Consider the following 19398-nt stretch of genomic DNA (forward strand, 5'->3'; position numbering starts at 1 on the left):
TGTCGGATTTAGGAGAGCTTTGCCCTATCTACCGAAACAGTCTAATCAGTTTCGTCGGAAGACCATGTTCTATCATAACTCGTTTCTTTCTACTGAATTTACTACTTTATCCCAACTGGGAAAAAAATCTTCTTCTCAGCTTAGTCAACTAAGAGCCTGTCCACAGCAGACACAAAGAATTCAATCTCGTGTATTAGGATGATTTAGTAAAATGACATACTTTTTATGTGAACCTTTTAATCATAGTTGCAATAACAATTCTATAATTTTGATGCATTGTTACTGTGCATCTCGTTTAGTTTCCTCAAACATCGTTCTATTGTTTTCACCATTTCGATAAAATTTCATTATAATTTTGCATGTCTTCCAGAAACAAACAATAACTGTTTAGTTAATTTCCAATCTTTGTTTTCTGTTTTCCGTTTACCGGTTCTGTTCCGTTTGGTTTCTCCTGATCATCATCATCATCCTCTACACCACGTGCATGCAATCCAACACACAACCCCTCCACACCCACACACACATATTGCAGCGACGGACGAGTACCACGGAATCAACGGCAACGTCTCCTTAGACCGGCGCAGTGAAATCGTCCAGTCGCCAAATCGGTACGATTTAGTTCCCGGCCTAGGCGCCTCGGATCGGTCCAACAACAATTCCTTGTCGCGGACCAGTGAAACCGGGACGTACGATCTGAGCAGTGCCGAAGCGAGGGCCCGAAACGGGTTCAACAATAATGGAACCGCCGGAAATGGGGGGCTGCATACGGTCGACGAGAATGTGATCAACAATAACAATAACAACAACAACAATGTGCATCACTATCAGAATCAACCGACGGTACCGACGCATGCCACCATGATCGGAGGGAACGGAGTCAACGGAGGATCCGGCACGCTGAGATCCATCGACGAGGAGATCAAAAAGAAGAAATGGCCAACGGATCGGGCGTACTTCCTGGCGAAGGAACTGCTGATGACCGAGAGGACCTACAAAAAGGACTTGGATGTGCTCAACACGGTGAGTTAAAGTTTTTACTCCACAGCACAGTGGCTGATTTCGTCATTTTAGCGCGCTTAATTAATAACTTTTTAACTATGACGTTTAGTGTCATGGTGTCTTTGAGAAAGTTTTTCGCTATAATAAGGAGCTTCTTTCGAACTATTGTTAAAAATGATCAATCACCCTAAAAGTGAGATAGAAAATTTATTTTTTGCATTTTTCAAGATACACGGTTGGTGTCTTCACAAAAGTTGTAGAAAATGTTATTTGGAGCAACTTTGCTAAAGACGCCAAGTTTGTAACTCCGTTACTTTTCAAGATACGTTACGTTCTTTATCATCAGCCCCTTGAAAAGGGTTTTTGTGCAATACCTTTCGAAGGATTGATTCTACATTTTTCTGATGTTCTACAGAGTTATAGATAATTGTAAAACACATAACTTTGCCGAACACGACATCCCGCTAATTTCAAAAATAAAATAGTTATAACGGTTTTTATAGTTTTTTGGACCATATTTCAAGCATATATATCCTAGCTATAGGCAGTTATATGCAAATTTCCTTTTACGCATGTGAATATACCAGTAATTGCCTTTCTTAAAAAGCCAAAACCATCAAACTGTAAGAGACTGTAAGATGGTTTTTGAACAGAAACTTTCAACCATCTATGTTACTTTTATATGGGATTTATTCATATCTTCAACATGTGTATTTGACAGTTCGTGGCAATTCGCATTTTTATTGCTATTGTACGTGTGTGTGAATATATAGAATGGACTGTGGTGCATTCTGGAGCATTTATGAAGTACGTTACACGAAAACTTACCATCTACTTATATTTTCTTACTAACTCACAGTGCTGCATGTAGTCCACGAAAAGATCGAACGAAGTACCATTTTTTTTTTCTCAAATTCTAAACTTGTTCGTGACATATTTTGTGAACGCTCCCTCTAGTACATGTCTACAATAGTTATAGCTAATAATAAATCTCATTGTACTTTACAGTAAGGTGCTGTTTAATCGTGATTTGACAAAAAAAAGTAACACTTAATGCGTTCTTTTCGTGGACTACGTGCAGCACAGTCAGTTAGCCAGAAAATTGAAGTAGATGGTAAGTTTTCATGTAACGTACTTCATGAATGCTCCAGAATGCACCACAATCCTTTCTATATATTCACACACTTACAATAACAATAAAAATGCAAACTGTCATGAACTCTCAAAAAAATATGTTGAAGATATGAATAAATCCCATATAAAAGTAACATAGATGGTTGAAAGTTTCAATACAAAAACCATCTTACAGTCTCTTACAGTTTGATGGTTTTGACTTTCTAAGAGAGGCAATTACTTATATATTCACATGCTTAAAAAGAAATTTGCATATAATTGCCTATAGCTAGGTTATATATGCTTGAAATATGGTCCAAAAAACTACAAAAACCGTTATAACTATTTTATTTTTGAAATTAACGGGATGTCGTGTTCGGCAAAGTTATGTGTTTTACCACTATCTATAACTTTGTAGAACATCAGAAAAATGTAGAATCAATTCTTCTAAACTTATTGCGCAAAAACCCTTTTCAAGGGGCTGATGATAAAGAACGTAACGTATCTTGAAAAGTAACGGAGTTACAAACTTGGCGTCTTTGGCAAAGTTGCTCCAAATAACATTTTCTACAACTTTTGTGAAGACACCAAGCGTGTATCTTGAAAAAATGCAAAAAATAAATTTTCTATCTCACTTTTAGGGGGATTGATAATTTTTAACAATAGTTCAAAAGAACCTCCTTATTATAGCGAAAAACTTTCTCGAAGACACCATAACACTAAACGTCATAGTTAAAAAGTTATTAATTAAGCGCGCTAAAATGACGAAATCAGCCACTGTTCACAGTTGTTCTTGTAATAACATGATCTTTATATTTCAGTGGTTCCGAGAGGAACTGACACCGGAGGACGTGGAGAATTTGCAACCGTTGTTCCAGTACTTCGATTCAATGCTCGAACATCACAGCGTCTTTCTGCGGGATCTCGAGCATCGGATATTGCTGTGGGAGGGACGTGGCGGTCACGAGACCCACAGAATAGGGGACGTTATGCTGAAGAATATGGTCGTGCTGCCGGTGAGTGTAATGCATAAAATCGCTTTCTTATTCATGAAATACTTTTTAGCCGTGCTAAATTAAACTGGATAGAAGGGTCAATTGTACCAGTTCCCGTAGAAAAGATTTTTCGATAAACTTGTAATTATCAATGAGATTCAATGAGAAGTTTTTGTAGAAACAGTTGTCCCCTGGGATTTCTCCAGAAGTTCCTTCTGAGATGTCTCAGATGTCTCTTTTTAGCTTCTGTCTTGGGGATCCTTTCAGGAGTTCCTTAAAAAATCGGAATGCATTAAGAAATTTATTCTGTGTTTTATCCAAACGATCCTCTTGAAATCCCTTCATAAGTTGCTTTTTGTTTTAGAGATTCACCAAAAGGATACTTCTGAAATATCTCCATGAGTTTCTCCAAGGTTTTGTTAAGATTTTTAACAATTTTTTTAAATATTATTTTCTGATATCCATCCAGAATTTCCTTCTGATATTCCTCCAAAAGTTCACCCAGAAATTCGTCCTGTGATTCTTTCAAAAAAAAAATTCTAGGATTTCATTACATCTTCATTACCTCTGGCTTTAGTGGAAGTAGAAACGGTTTATCGATTTTCCGGACCAATTTCGGAACCAAGTTTTGAGACTGGTTCAATACTCAACTGTCATGCGGCAATTCAAAGCCTTGCGGTTTTCGAAATACACCATTCTGTGTTAGTTTTATGTTGTTTGAAATACTTCAGACCATTTTGAACTCGAAATACGGATTTCCCGGAAACCGGTTCCGGTGGTTCCGGGGTCTATTTTTCGAATGTTATTTGCGTCAAGCGACACCTCAAATATCATGGTTTTTCAAGGCACATGATTCTGAGCTGTTTTTGCGTTATTCGAAACAATAACTCCTGCGATTCTTTCAGGGACTCATAAAAAATCCTCTAGGAATACCTCTATCAATTATCTTAGGGACTTTTCTAGGCATTCCTTTATGAATTTCTCCCGATTTTTCTTCAATGATTCATTCAGAAATCCCTCCTAGGATTTATCTAGAAATTCTTACTATGATATTTCTCGGAATTCTTCTATGGATTCCTCAAGAAACGTCTACTGCGATTCCTTCAGGAATTCTTGGTGGAATTATTCTAGACAATCTTTTTTTGGATACTTCCTGTTGGCCGTACTCTATGAAATCCAGCTGGGATAACTCAAGCAATAATTATTAGGACTTCTCAAGGGATTTCTCCTGGCATACCAACTTACTGCAATACATTCGGAACATTTTCCTGAGATTCTTCCGGAAATGCCTCCTGCGATTCCATCAAGGACTCCTCCATAGATTCCTCCAGAATACCTCTACCGATTCTTCTCTAAGAATTCCATGCCGGGCTTGATGGGGTTTTTCTAATAATTCCTGTAGAGATTCTTGCAGCGATTCCTACTAGAATTTCTTCAGAAGATCCTTCAAAAACTCTTGATGGGACCATTCAAGACAATCTTCCGTGGATTAATTCAGAAGTTCCGGTGATACGTCTCCAAAAACATCTAAAGAGATTTTATCCAGGAATTCCAGCTGAGATCCCTCAAACAATTGCAACTGTGGTTTTACTAGCGATTCCTTCTGGGACTTCTCCGGAAAATCTCACTGTTGTACCTTCAGGAGTTCTTCTAAGGATTTCTCTAGAGATTTCTCGTGGGATTTGTTGAGAAATTTTTGTTAGGATTACTCATAGCAATATTTCGGACATTCTTCCAAAAGTTCCTCCGGTGATTCCTCTAAGAATTCTCTCAGAGATTTTATCAAATGATTCCTCCAATAATTTTTCATGGGATTCCTTCTAGAGGTCCTCGTGAGCTTCCTCCTGAAATTCCAACTCAACTGGTATTCCTCAAGCAAATCTTCCTGCGGATCTTCCACCTATTCTTTCTTGGACTCCTCCAGATATTATAACTGTGATACAAATTCTAGGGATTCTTGTAGAGCTTTCTTCTGGCTGTTTTGCTGGGATCCTTTCAGGCAATCTTCCTGGAATTCTTGCAGAAATTCCTTCGGTTGTTATTTCAGGAATTCTTCCAAAGATTTTATCCAAAGATTCCTCCAGAAACTCCTCACGTTTAGAGTCCTTAGATCCTCCTCAAAAAGCTAACATGTGCGCGGCCTACCACAAAGCCGACGGCCCCTTTCTGGTTCTCTGCAGAATATGGTTTTGACTTATAGAACCTTAGGCATACGAGCTACGTGGCCAGCCCACCGCAGCCTGCCATAGTTTATTCGCTTCATATATCCATCTCTTTGTATACTTGGTATAATTCGTAGATAACCTCCTAGTACCACTTCGTCACCACTACCACAGTCGAACCGATGTTGACCACCAGCAACCTTGTACTTCGTTTTTGTGATGTTAATCGTAACTCCAATCCATGTGGTCTACCTCTTCCACGGCCCGACGGCCGATTCCGGTGATGTCGATATCGTCCGCAAAGCCCAGGAGCATATGCGATCGCCTGGCAATGGTTCCGCTCCTTTGCACACCAGCTGTCCTTATCGCCTTCCTCCATTGCTATGGTGAACAAGGTTCGAAAGAGCATCGCCCTGCTTCAGTTCGTCTAAGGTTACGAAACTTTATCCGCAATCCGCATTCTTAATTTTAATCCGTCAAGTGTCGCACGAATCAGTCTAATCAACTTCGCGGGAAATCCATGGTCGATCATAATCTGCCATATCTCGTTTCTCTTCACTAAATCTTACGTCGCTTTGAAATCAACAAACAGATGATGGTTCTGCAAGTTGTACTTCCGAAATTCATCTAGAATCTGCCGTAGGGTTAGCACTGAACATCTGATCCGCCGTTGATCGGCCTTCACGAAAACCCGCCTGATATTCGCCGACGTAGGACTCCTCAATCAACCTCTTCCTGTTAAGCAGAATTCCGTACAAAATGTTTTTACGCTGAATTGAAAAGTGTTATTCTTCTGTAATTCACGCACTCCCGTCGATTCCTTTTTTTTTTATATAGAGTGCAAACGAGACCATCCAACAAACTAGCAGGCAGTTCTTCCACTACAGCTGCATACAGCTACTCACTACTGTTGTTCTTCAGCCCTCTAATGTTTGTCTTGACTTCGTATAGCGTTGAAGGTTCCAAAGCATGTCCGTTGTCGTCGATTCGAATTCTGTCTTTAGCTCTTTTATTCCCACCGTTCATCAATTTCTCGAAGTGGTCTCTTCACCTGGCAGCCACTATTGTTTTGTCTGTCAGCAAGTTTTCATCACGGTCGTTGGACATGACGGGAGAAGGCACTGTTTTTCTCCGCGTACCATTTACATTTTCGTAAAACCACCGCATACCATTCTGCTTCATACTTTCTTGCGCCTGAGCAATCACATTTCCTTCATGATGACACTTCTCGTCGAACCACCCGTTCGTTCCTAGGTCGTCTTTGAACAGTGCATATCACCTGTCGCGCTGCTGTACTCATCATTCAGTGGATAGACTCTCACAGAATATTGAGGTTATCGCTCTCGTTGATCTCACTTATTCGCTCTTCCAGCTTAACTTTGAACTTTGAAGTCTATGGCTTATTCGTCCAGGTCCTGAAGTTTTTCGTGGTGGTATAAATAAGGCTTCGACAGGCTACCTTACCGGGGTCGCGCAGCCTACATCACGTGGGTAGGGCTGACCTTAGATATAGCTGACGCAATACAACATTTCTTATTCAGCCGCTGGATGCCAAAACTGGCGCAGTTTGTGCCGTACCTCCTCAATCTAGCTGAAGTCAGAAGGACAACGGTGCCCAGGCGGCACTACTAGTTCTGCACAGAACTCTTAGCTGGCAGTCTTTGTTATCGATTGACCCGTGAAAGCATTAGGTAGGGACTTGTGGGGCTCAAAGCTATGTTGGACGCTCCAGCTTATCGGCTCACCGTTTTGCAGCCCAACAAAACAAACGCGACTGAATTCCTGGATACATTTCTCGAGAGACCTTGGAAAAGCTTTATTTAAAGGGCATCCTAGGCAAAGGAACACCTGAAAAAAATCTTAACAGGAATCAGTGAAAAAAAAATGGTTGAAACAAAGTGGAGATGGAGAATCTCTAGTAATACCTGGGAGAACCCAGTGAGAAATTCTTGAAAGAATCTTTACATAATAATCCTCCAGGGAGAATACCTAAAGAAATACATGAACAAGCCCTCAGAACAGAAGAACCCGCTCTTCGCGGTTGAGAATTCTAGAAAAAAAAAAATACCTCAACGGAAACCGCTGAATAACAACCACATCAGTTGACAGCTACAGCTTGTACGATTCGGACGCGCTTCTCTTCGCTGCTATCGAAATACTATTCGCGATACCATGGGTGCCAAAAGGGAGAACACTTTGGTTATCGATTTTAGTGTTTTACCCAAACATCTCGAGATTTCAGTTATACACAAATTCGTCTGTGAAGAATTAAACTTGGACATTGATCATGCGACAAATATCCAGTTTAACAATGTGCATAATTGTGTTTATATCGAGATGATCGATATGGACACAGCCAAACAATATCAGAATGCCCACCACTTACAGCACACTGTAAAATGTGGCGAAAGTACGTACAAAGTTCCAGTGTACGTGGAGGATGGCGCAATCAATGTACGTGTTCATGATCTGCCGCCCAGAACACCGTCAGCGGTAATAGCTGAACACTTACGACAATTTGGAACTATTATATCCATCAGCAGGGAAAGGTGGAAACATTACTTCCCCGGGCTTCTCAACGGAGTTAGAGTGGTAAGGATGCAGCTCAATCAACCAATTCCTTCATATCTAACCATTGACGGTGACACCACACTAGTCACATACCAAAATCAACCCAAGACGAAGAAGACTCATCCACAAAGCGACAATAACGTAGCACCACGTGCCTCAGCAAGCACAACAGCATTGTTCACCGCAACTGACTTTCCTCCGCTGGGTAATCCGAAGCAAACTCGAGGTCCAAATCAAAACAACATTGATCCCCTAAAACAATCGGTGCGAGATGGCAAGAAGAAAGACGACCTGCAACCAGAACGTGACGACGACGATCAGAGCTCAAACAATAGTGAAGCTGAAACTACGGACAGTGAGTCTGCCGAAACACATGTAGCTAACAAGCGACGGCTGTCAGCGGACAGAAAAGAAAACACTCCAAAAAGGAAGATTAAAAACCAGTGCTCCCAGAATGAAGAATCTAATGAAAGTTTGAATGAGATCGAAGAAATATTGGATAATTCAATTGTCAATTTACCGATGTTAACTAGAAGTAAGACCAGTAACAGAAAAAAGTAAATAATATGTAATTAATGTAAATTAAATAAAAAATAGAGACGAACCAGCCAAGGGCTGAAAGTCTCTCTAATAAAGATAAAAAAAAAATAAAAAAAAAAAAAAATAAAAAAAAAAAAAAAAAAAAAAAAAAAAAAAAAAAAACAACCACATCAACCACTGGGACAATTCCAGGCGGTCGATATTGAAATTTCTCAAGATTTTTATCACCGGAACTCCCTCAAGACGTTCTTCAGCTAGTCCACCGGTAATAGGCAAATTCTTTTGGGTCTTAAGCTGAAGAAACCTCGTAATGCTGACTTAGGAAACGTTTAAATGGTGGCACTTGCTGAAATCAGTATTGATGTTTAAAGATAGATTGTGGAAATATTTCAGATGAATAATTTTAAATGTTTCAACTTAATTTTTTGAATGGTATTCTTCAAATAATCCATCCATGATTTACATAACAATTCAATTCAAATTTTCTACAAGAATGTTGGTTTGAAACTGTTTCCATAATGTTTTCCAGCAATTCGGAATGAATCCCTTGAAAATTTCAAGAGGGAATTTTGGGAAAACTCAGAAAAAGATGATAGAAATTCATTCACAATGATCTGTAGAGTATTATCAGTAGAGATCCTTGAAGGATTTCCGAGCACGAAGAAGAACCATCATTTACGTTAATATTTCCTTTTTACCTAAAGCCTAGCGATGAGTTTTCTATCTTTCATGCTATAAAGACTTTCTAAAAGTATGTGAAAGTTAGTGATATTATTTATATCTAGATATAATTCAATAACACATCCATGGATAGCTATCGTTGGCATTGCGTTATATTTTGATTACAACCATCATTCCAGATCTACGACGAGTACGTGGAAAGCCACCGGGAGATTCTGCAACGGCTAAACGATCTCTACGAGAACGACGAACGCTTCCAGCAAACGTACCGAGACTTCGAACTGCAGAAAGTGTGCTACCTCCCGATATGCTACTTTGTGCTGAAACCCCTGCACCGGCTTCTCCATTATCAGCTGCTTCTGGAGTTACTGTTGGAGCACTACGGGGAAGACCACTTCGACTACACCGACTGTCACGGAACGCTTATGATGCTGACCCGGACCACCGAAGTGGTACGCAACGAGCTGGCCTCGTCCGAAAACTATACCCTTCTGTGCGAGATCCAGCGGGACCTGGACGGGTTCGACACCCTGGTACAAACCGACCGGAAGCTCATTCGCCAGGGCTGTCTGCTGAAACATTCCAAACGGGGTCTGCAGCAGCGAATGTTCTTCCTCTTCTCGGACATTCTGCTGTTCGCGTTCAAATCGCCCGTCACGCAAACCTTCAAGGTGCTGGGGCACGTTCCGGTGCGGGCACTTCTGACGGAGAACGCCGAGCACAATGCGTTTGTGATATTCGGAGGACAGCGAGCCATCACGGTGTCGGCTGGGACGACCGCCGAGAAGACCCTGTGGCTGCAGGAGTTGACCAAAGCGGCAGCGGCCGTACGGCAGAAACCGAACACCCAGCTGCCGATGGTTTCGGTCAAGTATTGCAGTAAGTAGTAACGGCATTTAACGGCGAACGTATGATGAATTGTTTCTTCTTCTATTCTACTCAGCATCATCCGAAGAAAACCTAGAAACCTGTGGACTGAACAACTCCCTGCTAAATCCTCCGGCGAAGCCACCATCCTCTAGGAATAACACAGCGCTGCACGTGTGTTGGCACCGGGGCGTTACCATCTGCCTGGAGGATCATCTCCGAGCAGGACAGGTTCGTAATTGCATCTCACCTCAACACTTTAGACACCCACCAATAATGTTCCTTGTTCTTCATTTTCACAGAATCAAATCTCCGGCTACCTGCTGCGCAAGTTCAAAAACAGCTCCGGCTGGCAGAAGCTGTGGGTAGTGCTGACCTCGTTCTGTCTGTACTTCTACAAGAGCTACTCGGACGATGCCGCACTGGCCAGTTTACCGCTGCTGGGCTACACGGTGGGGCCACCGGGCGTACAGGATGCCGTGCAGAAGGAATACGTCTTCAAGCTGTCCTTCAAGAACCATACGTACTTTTTCCGGGCGGAAAGCGAACACACCTACCAGCGGTAAGTTTTGTAGAATCGTTGTTGGATAACTGCAACCAATGCGAATCAATTTAAGTATTTGGCAATAACAATTGAAAGGACTTTGGAAGCATTCCGTAAGTATTTTGGAAACTTTCGAAGTCAATTCAAAATACTAAACATTCTAGCAAGAATGTATCTGAAATGCTTTCTGAATCCTCAGGGAATCCTCCAGGTATTCCTTCAAGAATTGCTCCAGGGATTCCCTCAAGATTTCCTCTCCAGGAAATCCTCCAGGGATTCCTTTGAAAATACCTAGAGATCCTCTAGTAACTCCTCCGGAAATTTCTGCAGAGATTCCTACAGGAATACCTCTAAAGATTCCGCAAGGAGTTACTCTAAACATTATTTCAGGAATTCCTCTAGAGATCTTTCAGAAGTTCCTCTTGAGATTCCCCCAGGAATTCCTCCAGTAATTGATCCAAGGATTCTACCAGGAATTGCCCCAGGGATTGCTCCAGGAATTTCCCTATACAGTGACCCCACAATTTATGAATCGGCAAAAATGACCACAGTTTATGGATCACTCCATTTGATCAACATGGTGATTCATAATTAGTGTACAAAAATTAAGGTGATTCATCGGTGTGAGGTCACTGTATATTCCTCAAGGAATTCCTTTAGAAACCTCCAGGAATTCCTACAGGCATGTCTCCAGAATTTTTTTCCCGGAAGTCGTCCAGACATACCTTTAGAGATTCCTCTAGGAATTACTCTAGAGGATCCTTTAAGGATTCCTCTAGAAATTTCTCCAGCAGTCCCTCTAGGAATTTCTTCAGGGATTCCCCTAGAGTTTCTGCTGGAAGTCCGACAGTAATTTGTCCAAAAATTCCTCCAGGGATTCCACTTAGAAATTTTCTAGGAATTACTCCAGGAATGCCTCCTCAAATTCCTTTTCAAAAATTTCTACAGCAGTTCTCCAGGAGTTTCTTCAGGAACTCCTCCAGGATTTCTTCCAGGAATGCCTCCAGGGACTCCTCCAGGAATTCCTTCAAGAATTTCTCCAGGGATTCCTCCAATAATTTCTTCAGGAATTCCTTCTAGAAATTTTCCAGAAAGTCAAGAATTTCTCCATGATTTTTTTCAGGGATTCCTCCAGAAATCCACTCAAGAATTTCTCCTCCAGGGATTTCTCCAAGAATTCCTCCAGGAATCTCTCCAATTATTTCTCCAGGAATTCTTATGGGGATTTCTTCAAGATTTTCTCCAGAAATTGCTACAGGGATTCCTCCAGAGGTTCCTTCAGACATTCCTGGAGGCATATCTTTAGGAATATATACTTGATACTTGATGGGCTACAACTCGTAGCGGTGAGTCTACGCCGAATGAAGTATCCGCCTCCACTGGCCTCGGTCCTGGGCCAATCGCTTCCAGTCGCCCTGAACGATTCTTTAGGAATACTTCCAGGATTTCCGCCAGAGATTTTTCCAGGAATTCCTCCAGGAATTTATCTAGGAGTTTCGCCAGAGATCCTCCAGGCTCAGTAGATCGGCTCCAGAGGCACATTCTCCTCCATTTGGGAAATTTGTGCCATAGTCATGAACACGAGCCTATCCATCATTTACCTGACGGAGAAGGGAAGGAAAAACGGCCTCCAGGCTACAGGCATTTTCTCAGAGACTCCTCTAGGAATTACTCTAGGGAACCCTCTAGGGATTCCTCAGGGGATTTCTCCAGGAGTACGTACAGGAGTTCCTTCAAGGATTTCACCAGGAATTCCTTCAAGGTTTCCTCCAGAATTACTTCTGAAATTCCGTCAGGAATTTGTTCAGATATTCCTCCAATCATTCCACCAAGAATTTTTCTAGGAAGTAACCCAGGAATTTCTTCAAAATTCCTTCAGCGGAATTTCTTTAGGAGTTCCTTCCAGGGTTTTATCCAAGAATGCCTCCAGGGACTTCTTCAGGAATTCCTCCAAGAATTCATTGAGGAATTTCTCCTGGAATTCCTCCAAGAATTTCTTAAAGAATTTCTTCAGAATTCCTCATGTAGTTACTTCAAAAACTTCTACAGCAATTCCTCCAGAAATTTCTCCAGGGATGCCTTCAGAAATTCTTTCAGGAATTCACCCAAGAATTTCTCCTCTTGGGATTTCTCCAAGAATTCCTCTAGAAATTCATCCAAGGATTTTCCTTGAGATTCCTCCAAGCTCCTCCAGGAATTCCTCCAAGCATTCTTTCAGGCATTCCTTCAAGAATTCCCTCAGGCTTTTCTCCAGGAATCTCTCCAGTCATTTCTCCAGAGGTTCTTCCAGGAAATCTTATAGAGATTTCTCTATGATTTCCTTCAGGAATACCTCCAGGTTTCCTTTAGGAATTCCTCTAGGGATTTCTTCAAGAATTTCTCCAGGAGCTCTTCCAGGGAATCCTGAAGGGATTCCTCCAGCAAATGCTCCAGAAAAATCCAGGAATTCCCCCATGTATTCCTCGAGAAACTACTCCAGGGATTTTTCAAAGAGTTTCTTCAGGGATTGTTCCGAGAATTCCTCTATTGATTCTTTCAGAAATTGCTCTTGCGATCTCTTCAGAAATGTATTCAGGAATTCGTTCAGATATTTCAGATACCCTTTCATCTTTTTTCCAGGGATGTACCCAAGAATTTCTCCAGGAATGCCTCCAGGAATACCTGAAGATTTTTTTTTTGAACCTCTTCAAGGATTTCTAGAGGAATTTCTCCAACGATTTGTATTGGAATTTTTCATGTCATCCAGGAATTATTTCATAATTTTCTCCATGAACTCTCTTAGAAATTTATCCACGGATTTGTTCAGGAATCAATCCTTGAGTTCCTTCAAGAATCGCAACTCATGCAAAGGAATTCCTCCAGAAATTCGTCCTGCGATTCTTTCAGGAATATATCATGAGATTATTTGTTTTTCTCCCAAGATATTCTTGGTTATCCATCGGTTTAGTCCTTTAAGGATTCTTCTGAATATTGTCAAGGGCATCCTTCAACAATTCTCCATAAAATGCCTCAAGGGTTTCCTCCAATTATATTTGGACTTATCCTGGTATTCCTTCAGGTATTTCACCAAACCCCTTTCGACATTTGTCTTTACAAATGGCAATTTCTCCAAGAAGTTGCCTAAACATTTTCCAGGGATTCTTTCGAGAATCCCTCTAGCAGTTCCCCCAGGAATTTACTTAGAAATTCCCTCAGAAACTGTTATAATCATTCCTCCACGAGTTTTTTCGACATTTCTCCAGGAGATCCTTCAAAAATTCATTTCGAAAGAATTCTAAAAACTATCCAGGTGGGTTCACGAATAATGCCCGCAGATTTAAGAACGATTTTGAAGTATTCGCGAGGCGCTCAAGACGCATTGTGGAAACATGTCTGTAGAATTCCAGAAATATTTCATAATGGTTCTACTTGTAGTCAGCATATTAAAAATATTCTGGAAACATATCGTTTTATAATTCTGTTCTGATTATATATTTACTATTATCTGCAGATGGTTGGAAGTGCTCCGGAGTGCAACTCAGATGCAAGACCTCAAACTATCCACAGGGGCAGGCAATCATCACACCACTAGCAATAATAACAATGGCAACGGTAGCACAGCAACAACTCCCACCGAATAGTAGGCCACATCGAACCCTATTTTCCTCAGTGAAGCACCCTCATCACAGCATCAAATCACAGCATAATCCAGTCTTCAGGTGTGAAGAAAAATAGAGGACAGGAAAGTCCAATCACAGCGCGATCGAGTCAATCAGTGGGTAACGTAATTTTTAATTAGTTTACTATGTTGCAATTACGGGAGCAGCAGCAAGTTGGCGAGTATTGAGCGGGAGAAAGCAGCTCTTAGAATATTTTACATGAAGGCAATTCAAAGGTAGAAGTATAGTATATCTGGCTTTCTTAAAGAAAGCCTTTAGGTCACAAAGTACGAAAAGGAAATCGAACGGTCGCAATCACTCCAGTAGCTGATCTAATCGGCTGCGGAGCAAATGAAAAACGCGTGTCGGAAGCCAATCAGAACCATCTTGAGAGTGGGAACGAGATTTCTGTGCCACACTGCACTGTTGCTATGGTGGTGGTGGCAGCGAAATGCAATCGTAGTAGCCTTAACGACACACACGTGGCTATTACCTACTGAACTCAGTAGCTTATTGAAAGAAAAAAAAAGTTGTAATACGTGTTAGCAAACAAAAATGCCAATCGAATGAAACCTAGGAAGATTATTTATACACACACACACACACATTAATACGTATATGATATCTATTTAAAAATTCTACGGCGAACTATTTCGCTATCCTTTCCATTTTGTTCGAAAATTATTACAGCTGTAACGCAAAGCATATTGTGGCAGAAAAATTTCATTATTTTATGAATAAAACAAAAGTCTTTTTTAGATCTATTTCAATTAAAAGCAACAAAAAAATGTTCTGTGAGTTGGCGTTTGCCTAGAAAATATGAGAAAGCCATGAATTTGGGTAGTAAGAATTTGCTAAAAGAACATTACTAATTTCGGTCCTAAGCACTCATGGTGGCGCAAAAGGGCGGAAATTTCTTAGGCAGTGCCTCCATGAGCCTCTGGGTCTTCTTATCTTACCGATCAGGCTAAGGCCGGGGTGGCCTCTACTGTACATTAGGCCTATCCACCTTTTCAAAAATATTCTTTGATTCTCAAGTCCACCCCCATATTTTGATTGATATCCTAAAAGAAGTAACTGGTCAAAATTTCAGCCAAATCCATTGAAATTAAGAGGTGCATCAAATCAATTTTGTGTTTTCGACTATTTTTGAACTTAAAAAAAATGATAACTATACACTAAAACTTGTCAAAACTTAATTCTTTCGGCAGAAATTTAAAGTTATACTTGTTTGCTACAACTTTTCCGAACAACGTTTGCCAATAAAATTGAAGGAAACATGTGTAATTATCACATTTGTAATCAGAAAAACCTTAAAAGTTGATTTTTTGACAGATTTCGTTCTGGAACACCCAAATATACGCAATAAGTTTGATATTTTAAAATTTTAGATGGACATCTAACACATACACTGTTGTGCACATGTATTCATTATTACAACTAACATTTTTGCTGTATAATAGCTTATGCGAGCTTTGTTCTAAGAGAGTTTGCTCCATAAGCTATTATGCAGCTACTTTTGTTAGTAGGGACATTTTATTATGCACAATATTGTAGGGCAAAGAAAAGGTGCATAAATGGAAAGTGCATAAAAATAACCTGCATAAAAAAGGTTTTAGTCTTCAGAGCAGCATTTAAACTAATTTAAATTTGATCATATATGTTGTACGATGAATATTTTTTTATGATGAATGATTAATGATTGATTAAATTTATTTTCTTATGATTATGATTACTGATTAATGATTAATTTGCGAAAGCAGTGTGATAAAGATTAATGAAAATGATTAATCGAAAAAAAAATGTGATTGTGATTAATGATTTTTGATCATTAATCAATAATCATGATTAAATTTATGATTAATCATTAACGACTCATTCATAGCTCTCCACGAATGGAATGCGTGTGCAACCCTTGCTGTTTTCGGCAAAGCTTAAGATTAGGGTAAGGCGGGACAAAATGGGTCACCTAAGGATAGATCATCATAACTTTGTAAATACAAATTGTTTTGGTTTGTATACATCCTCTACTCTTCAATACCCTGGCCAAGTTCGCAGGGGTTGACGGTATTTAAGTGAAGGAGTTTCATTTTGATTATTGTAATGTAGTATCCTTTAGTGAAACATATCACCTTTTTAACACTTTAATGCGCCTCCAACGGTTCATCACGAACCGGCTGCTGCAGGTGGAGTATGGCTGATCATATCAGACATGCTCGATAAACACGGAGGAACCGCCGGGGCTCATTAGAGTCTATTCCCAAGCAATAATTCCAAGTCGGTTGGATCTGAGAAGGTTTTGATGATCGTTACAAGTCCTAATGAAAGTATTATAGGATTGATTTCAAAATGTTGTTCGGGCTCTATTTCCCACGTTTCTCGGTTGATTTTTATTGGTATTTTCTTTTTGTTTCTTTTTATTCGTGAATTTTAACTTAGGCTAATTCTTCACAATTTTGATTAGTAATTTATTAATGTCATAGTCGCTTTTTTTTATTTTTACAATGCTAGTTGGTCATATTTTCTTTCAATAATGCAATTAAAATCGACCGATGAATTAACCCATTAACGCCCGAATTATGCCACAATCACAGTAGATGTCTGATTTTTTTCTGGACCTCAACCCCATAAAAGAAAGTTATTGCAGTCATTTAAACGGAAATCTACGGTGAAATTTTCGTTTTAATACACAGTGGGGCATATGCACGTGAAACGTTGAAAAAATATTTTTTTTTTATTTTTTTTGCGCAGCTACCTTATTTCTATGAGCTATGTAAATTTATTTTAGATGATTGATCATAGTTGATATTCTCCTAATAAAAAAAGTTACAGTTTGAAATGTTCCAGAAATGGATTACATTAGTAATTACTTAAACAATCTGCTAGTAGCTTATCAATGGATAGTTTTCAACAGTTTTTAGGCATTGCAATATGCATCATTCTAATAATTTCTTTATATAATGGGTTGATATTCGGCATTCTAGTAGAATATGCTGCCCACCGTATAGTATACGGCGTATACTTCTGGCTTTGAGAGCACGTGGCTCACCCTCTCCCGCCACACACCGTTATCTAGTACAGAGCGAAAGATTACCATAGCACTCGTCATTCGAAAACTCCAAATATTTGCAATAGTTCTTTGAGCTTGGTTTATGTTTCCTTTTTTATAAAGGACCACCTTATGAGCGTTCTGCTCATCTCATTCTCCCGCGCAGAGCAATGGAAAATCATGGACGAAAACGTCTTTCCTAGGAAGCTGACTAGACTGATAAATAAAAGCAACGATGGACGGTGTGCAAAACTGCGTAAGGGTTTCGGGTGAACTATCCAGTTCATTCGAATCTCGCCGGGGACTGCGACAAGGTGACGGACTCTCATGCCTACTCTTCAACATCGCTCTGGAAGGTGTGATGCGACGAGCCGGGCTCAACAGCCGGGGAACGATTTTCACAAAATCCGGTCAATTTGTGTGCTTTGCGGACGACATGGACATTATCGCTAGAACATTTGGAACGGTGGCAGAGCTGTACACCCGCCTGAAATGCGAAGCATCAAAGGTCGGACTGGTGGTGAATGCCTCAAAAACAAAGTACATGCTGGTAGGCGGAACCGAACACGACCGGATCTTTCTGGGTAGTAATGTTACGATAGATGGGGATACCGCGGTGGTGGAGGAATTCGTCTACCTCGGATTCTAACTGACGGCTGACAACAACGTGAGCCGTGAAATTCGGAGGTGCATCATCAGCGGTAGTCGGGCCTACTACGGGCTCCAGAAGAAACTGCGGTCGAAAAAGATTCCCCCACGCACCAAATGCACCATGTACAAAACGCTAATAAGACCGGTGATCCTCTACGGGCACGAGACATGGACCATGCTCGAGGAGGACCTGCAAGAACTCGGAATTTTCGAGCGACGCGTGCTAAGGACGATCTTCGGCGGGTGCAGGAAAACGGTGTGTGGCGGAGAAGAATAAAACAACGAGCTCGCTGCACTTTACGGCGAACCCAGCATCGAGAAGGTGGCCAAAGCCGGAAGGATATGATGGGCAGGGCATGTTGCAAGAATGCCGGATAACATGTCTGCAAAGTTGGTGTTCGCGACAGATCCGGTTGGCACAAAAAGCTGTGGAGCGCAGAGAGCACGATGGGCGGATCAGGTGACTTGGCGTGCATCGGGCGCGACCGAGGATGGAGAGCGGCAGCCACGAACCGTGTATTATGGAGAAATATTGTTGATTCAGTTTTATCTTGAACTTGTTGTTATACTAAATAAATGAAAGAAATGAATCAACATCTCATTCTCATCTATCTCAGCTTCTTCCGAAGCTCACAGTCAGTGGAAACAATTTCCACTGATGATGCGTGATCGTATTTTACGGATCACGTAATTTACAGCTGTGGTTATATGGACCAGAGTCCTTTATGTAGTTCTATTCTCGAGATACACAAGTTCAAAATTTCCAAGAATCATTGAAGTCGCCTTACGGAAATTTACAGCTATTTTGCATGAAGCCGACCAATCAGTAGGTCGGCTCCAGAGGTACGTTCGACCCAAACGAATGTCTGTGAGATTTATATTATATTTTGTTCAGTATTATATTTAGTGAAATGAGAAGGCTGTTTGATACCTAGCTCAGCGTTTCTCAAACTATGGGTCGCGACCCACTCATGGGTCGCAGGCTGATTTTAGGTGGGTCGCGAAAGCTTGGGCGATATTGAAATATATGTCTAAATTATGAGGTAATTTTCTTATTTACAAACACTACCTTGGAGAATCTGAAGAGTTATTTCTAGAAATTCTCCTTAATTTTATTCACAATTTTGTACTATAAATCTTAGTCTGGAGTATATTGAAACAACATTGTACTATTGTACTGTCTGTGTTCGATTCTGAAACTGTGAGCTCCAATCAGAAGTTTTAAGATAAGAGAAAATTGTTTGTTTTGTAGAAAAAAAAATAGTTCGAGTTGTTGCTTGCAGTTTGCATTTCAGTTAGATTTATAAGCTAAGTTCTGCAATTGAAATATCAAAATAATTTAGAAATATCAAAAAATCAGCAAGAAATTACCAAACTTCGACAAGAAACCTTGCCTTTACTGAACATAAGTAAACTTTGGGAAAATTCAGCCGATTGTCGATAATCTAATTTTCTGTGGAAATCAAAACAGTTAAAAAATGATTAAAAAAAATAGAAATTAAATTGTGTTTATGTGATGGATATGACTAAAAATGTATGTAACCATCCAGCAGAACTATAATTCTAAAAACTCTACTTGAAGTTCACC

General features: G+C 40.4%; 1 protein-coding gene across 2 annotated transcripts in view; it reads left to right on the forward strand.

Annotated features, from left to right (window-relative positions):
• Window positions 1–14900, forward strand: part of LOC109431761 (FERM, ARHGEF and pleckstrin domain-containing protein 2-like) — a 201926-nt gene extending 187026 nt beyond the window's left edge. Inside the window, exons 10-15 of one of the 2 annotated variants that reach the window (XM_062861298.1) lie at window positions 533–1020; window positions 2934–3128; window positions 9241–9940; window positions 10005–10159; window positions 10231–10490; window positions 13963–14900. In XM_062861298.1, coding sequence (XP_062717282.1) covers window positions 533–1020; window positions 2934–3128; window positions 9241–9940; window positions 10005–10159; window positions 10231–10490; window positions 13963–14092 — 1928 coding nt within the window. In that variant the 3' untranslated portion in view covers window positions 14093–14900. Of the gene's footprint in view, window positions 1–532; window positions 1021–2933; window positions 3129–9240; window positions 9941–10004; window positions 10160–10230; window positions 10491–13962 lie in introns of those variants that run through there. The other variant, XM_062861300.1, reaches the window with a different exon arrangement.
• Window positions 14901–19398: the final 4498 nt, after the last annotated feature.

The sequence above is a fragment of the Aedes albopictus genome, chromosome 3 (assembly GCF_035046485.1).
Source record: "Aedes albopictus strain Foshan chromosome 3, AalbF5, whole genome shotgun sequence".
Classification (NCBI taxonomy): Eukaryota; Metazoa; Arthropoda; class Insecta; order Diptera; family Culicidae; genus Aedes; species Aedes albopictus.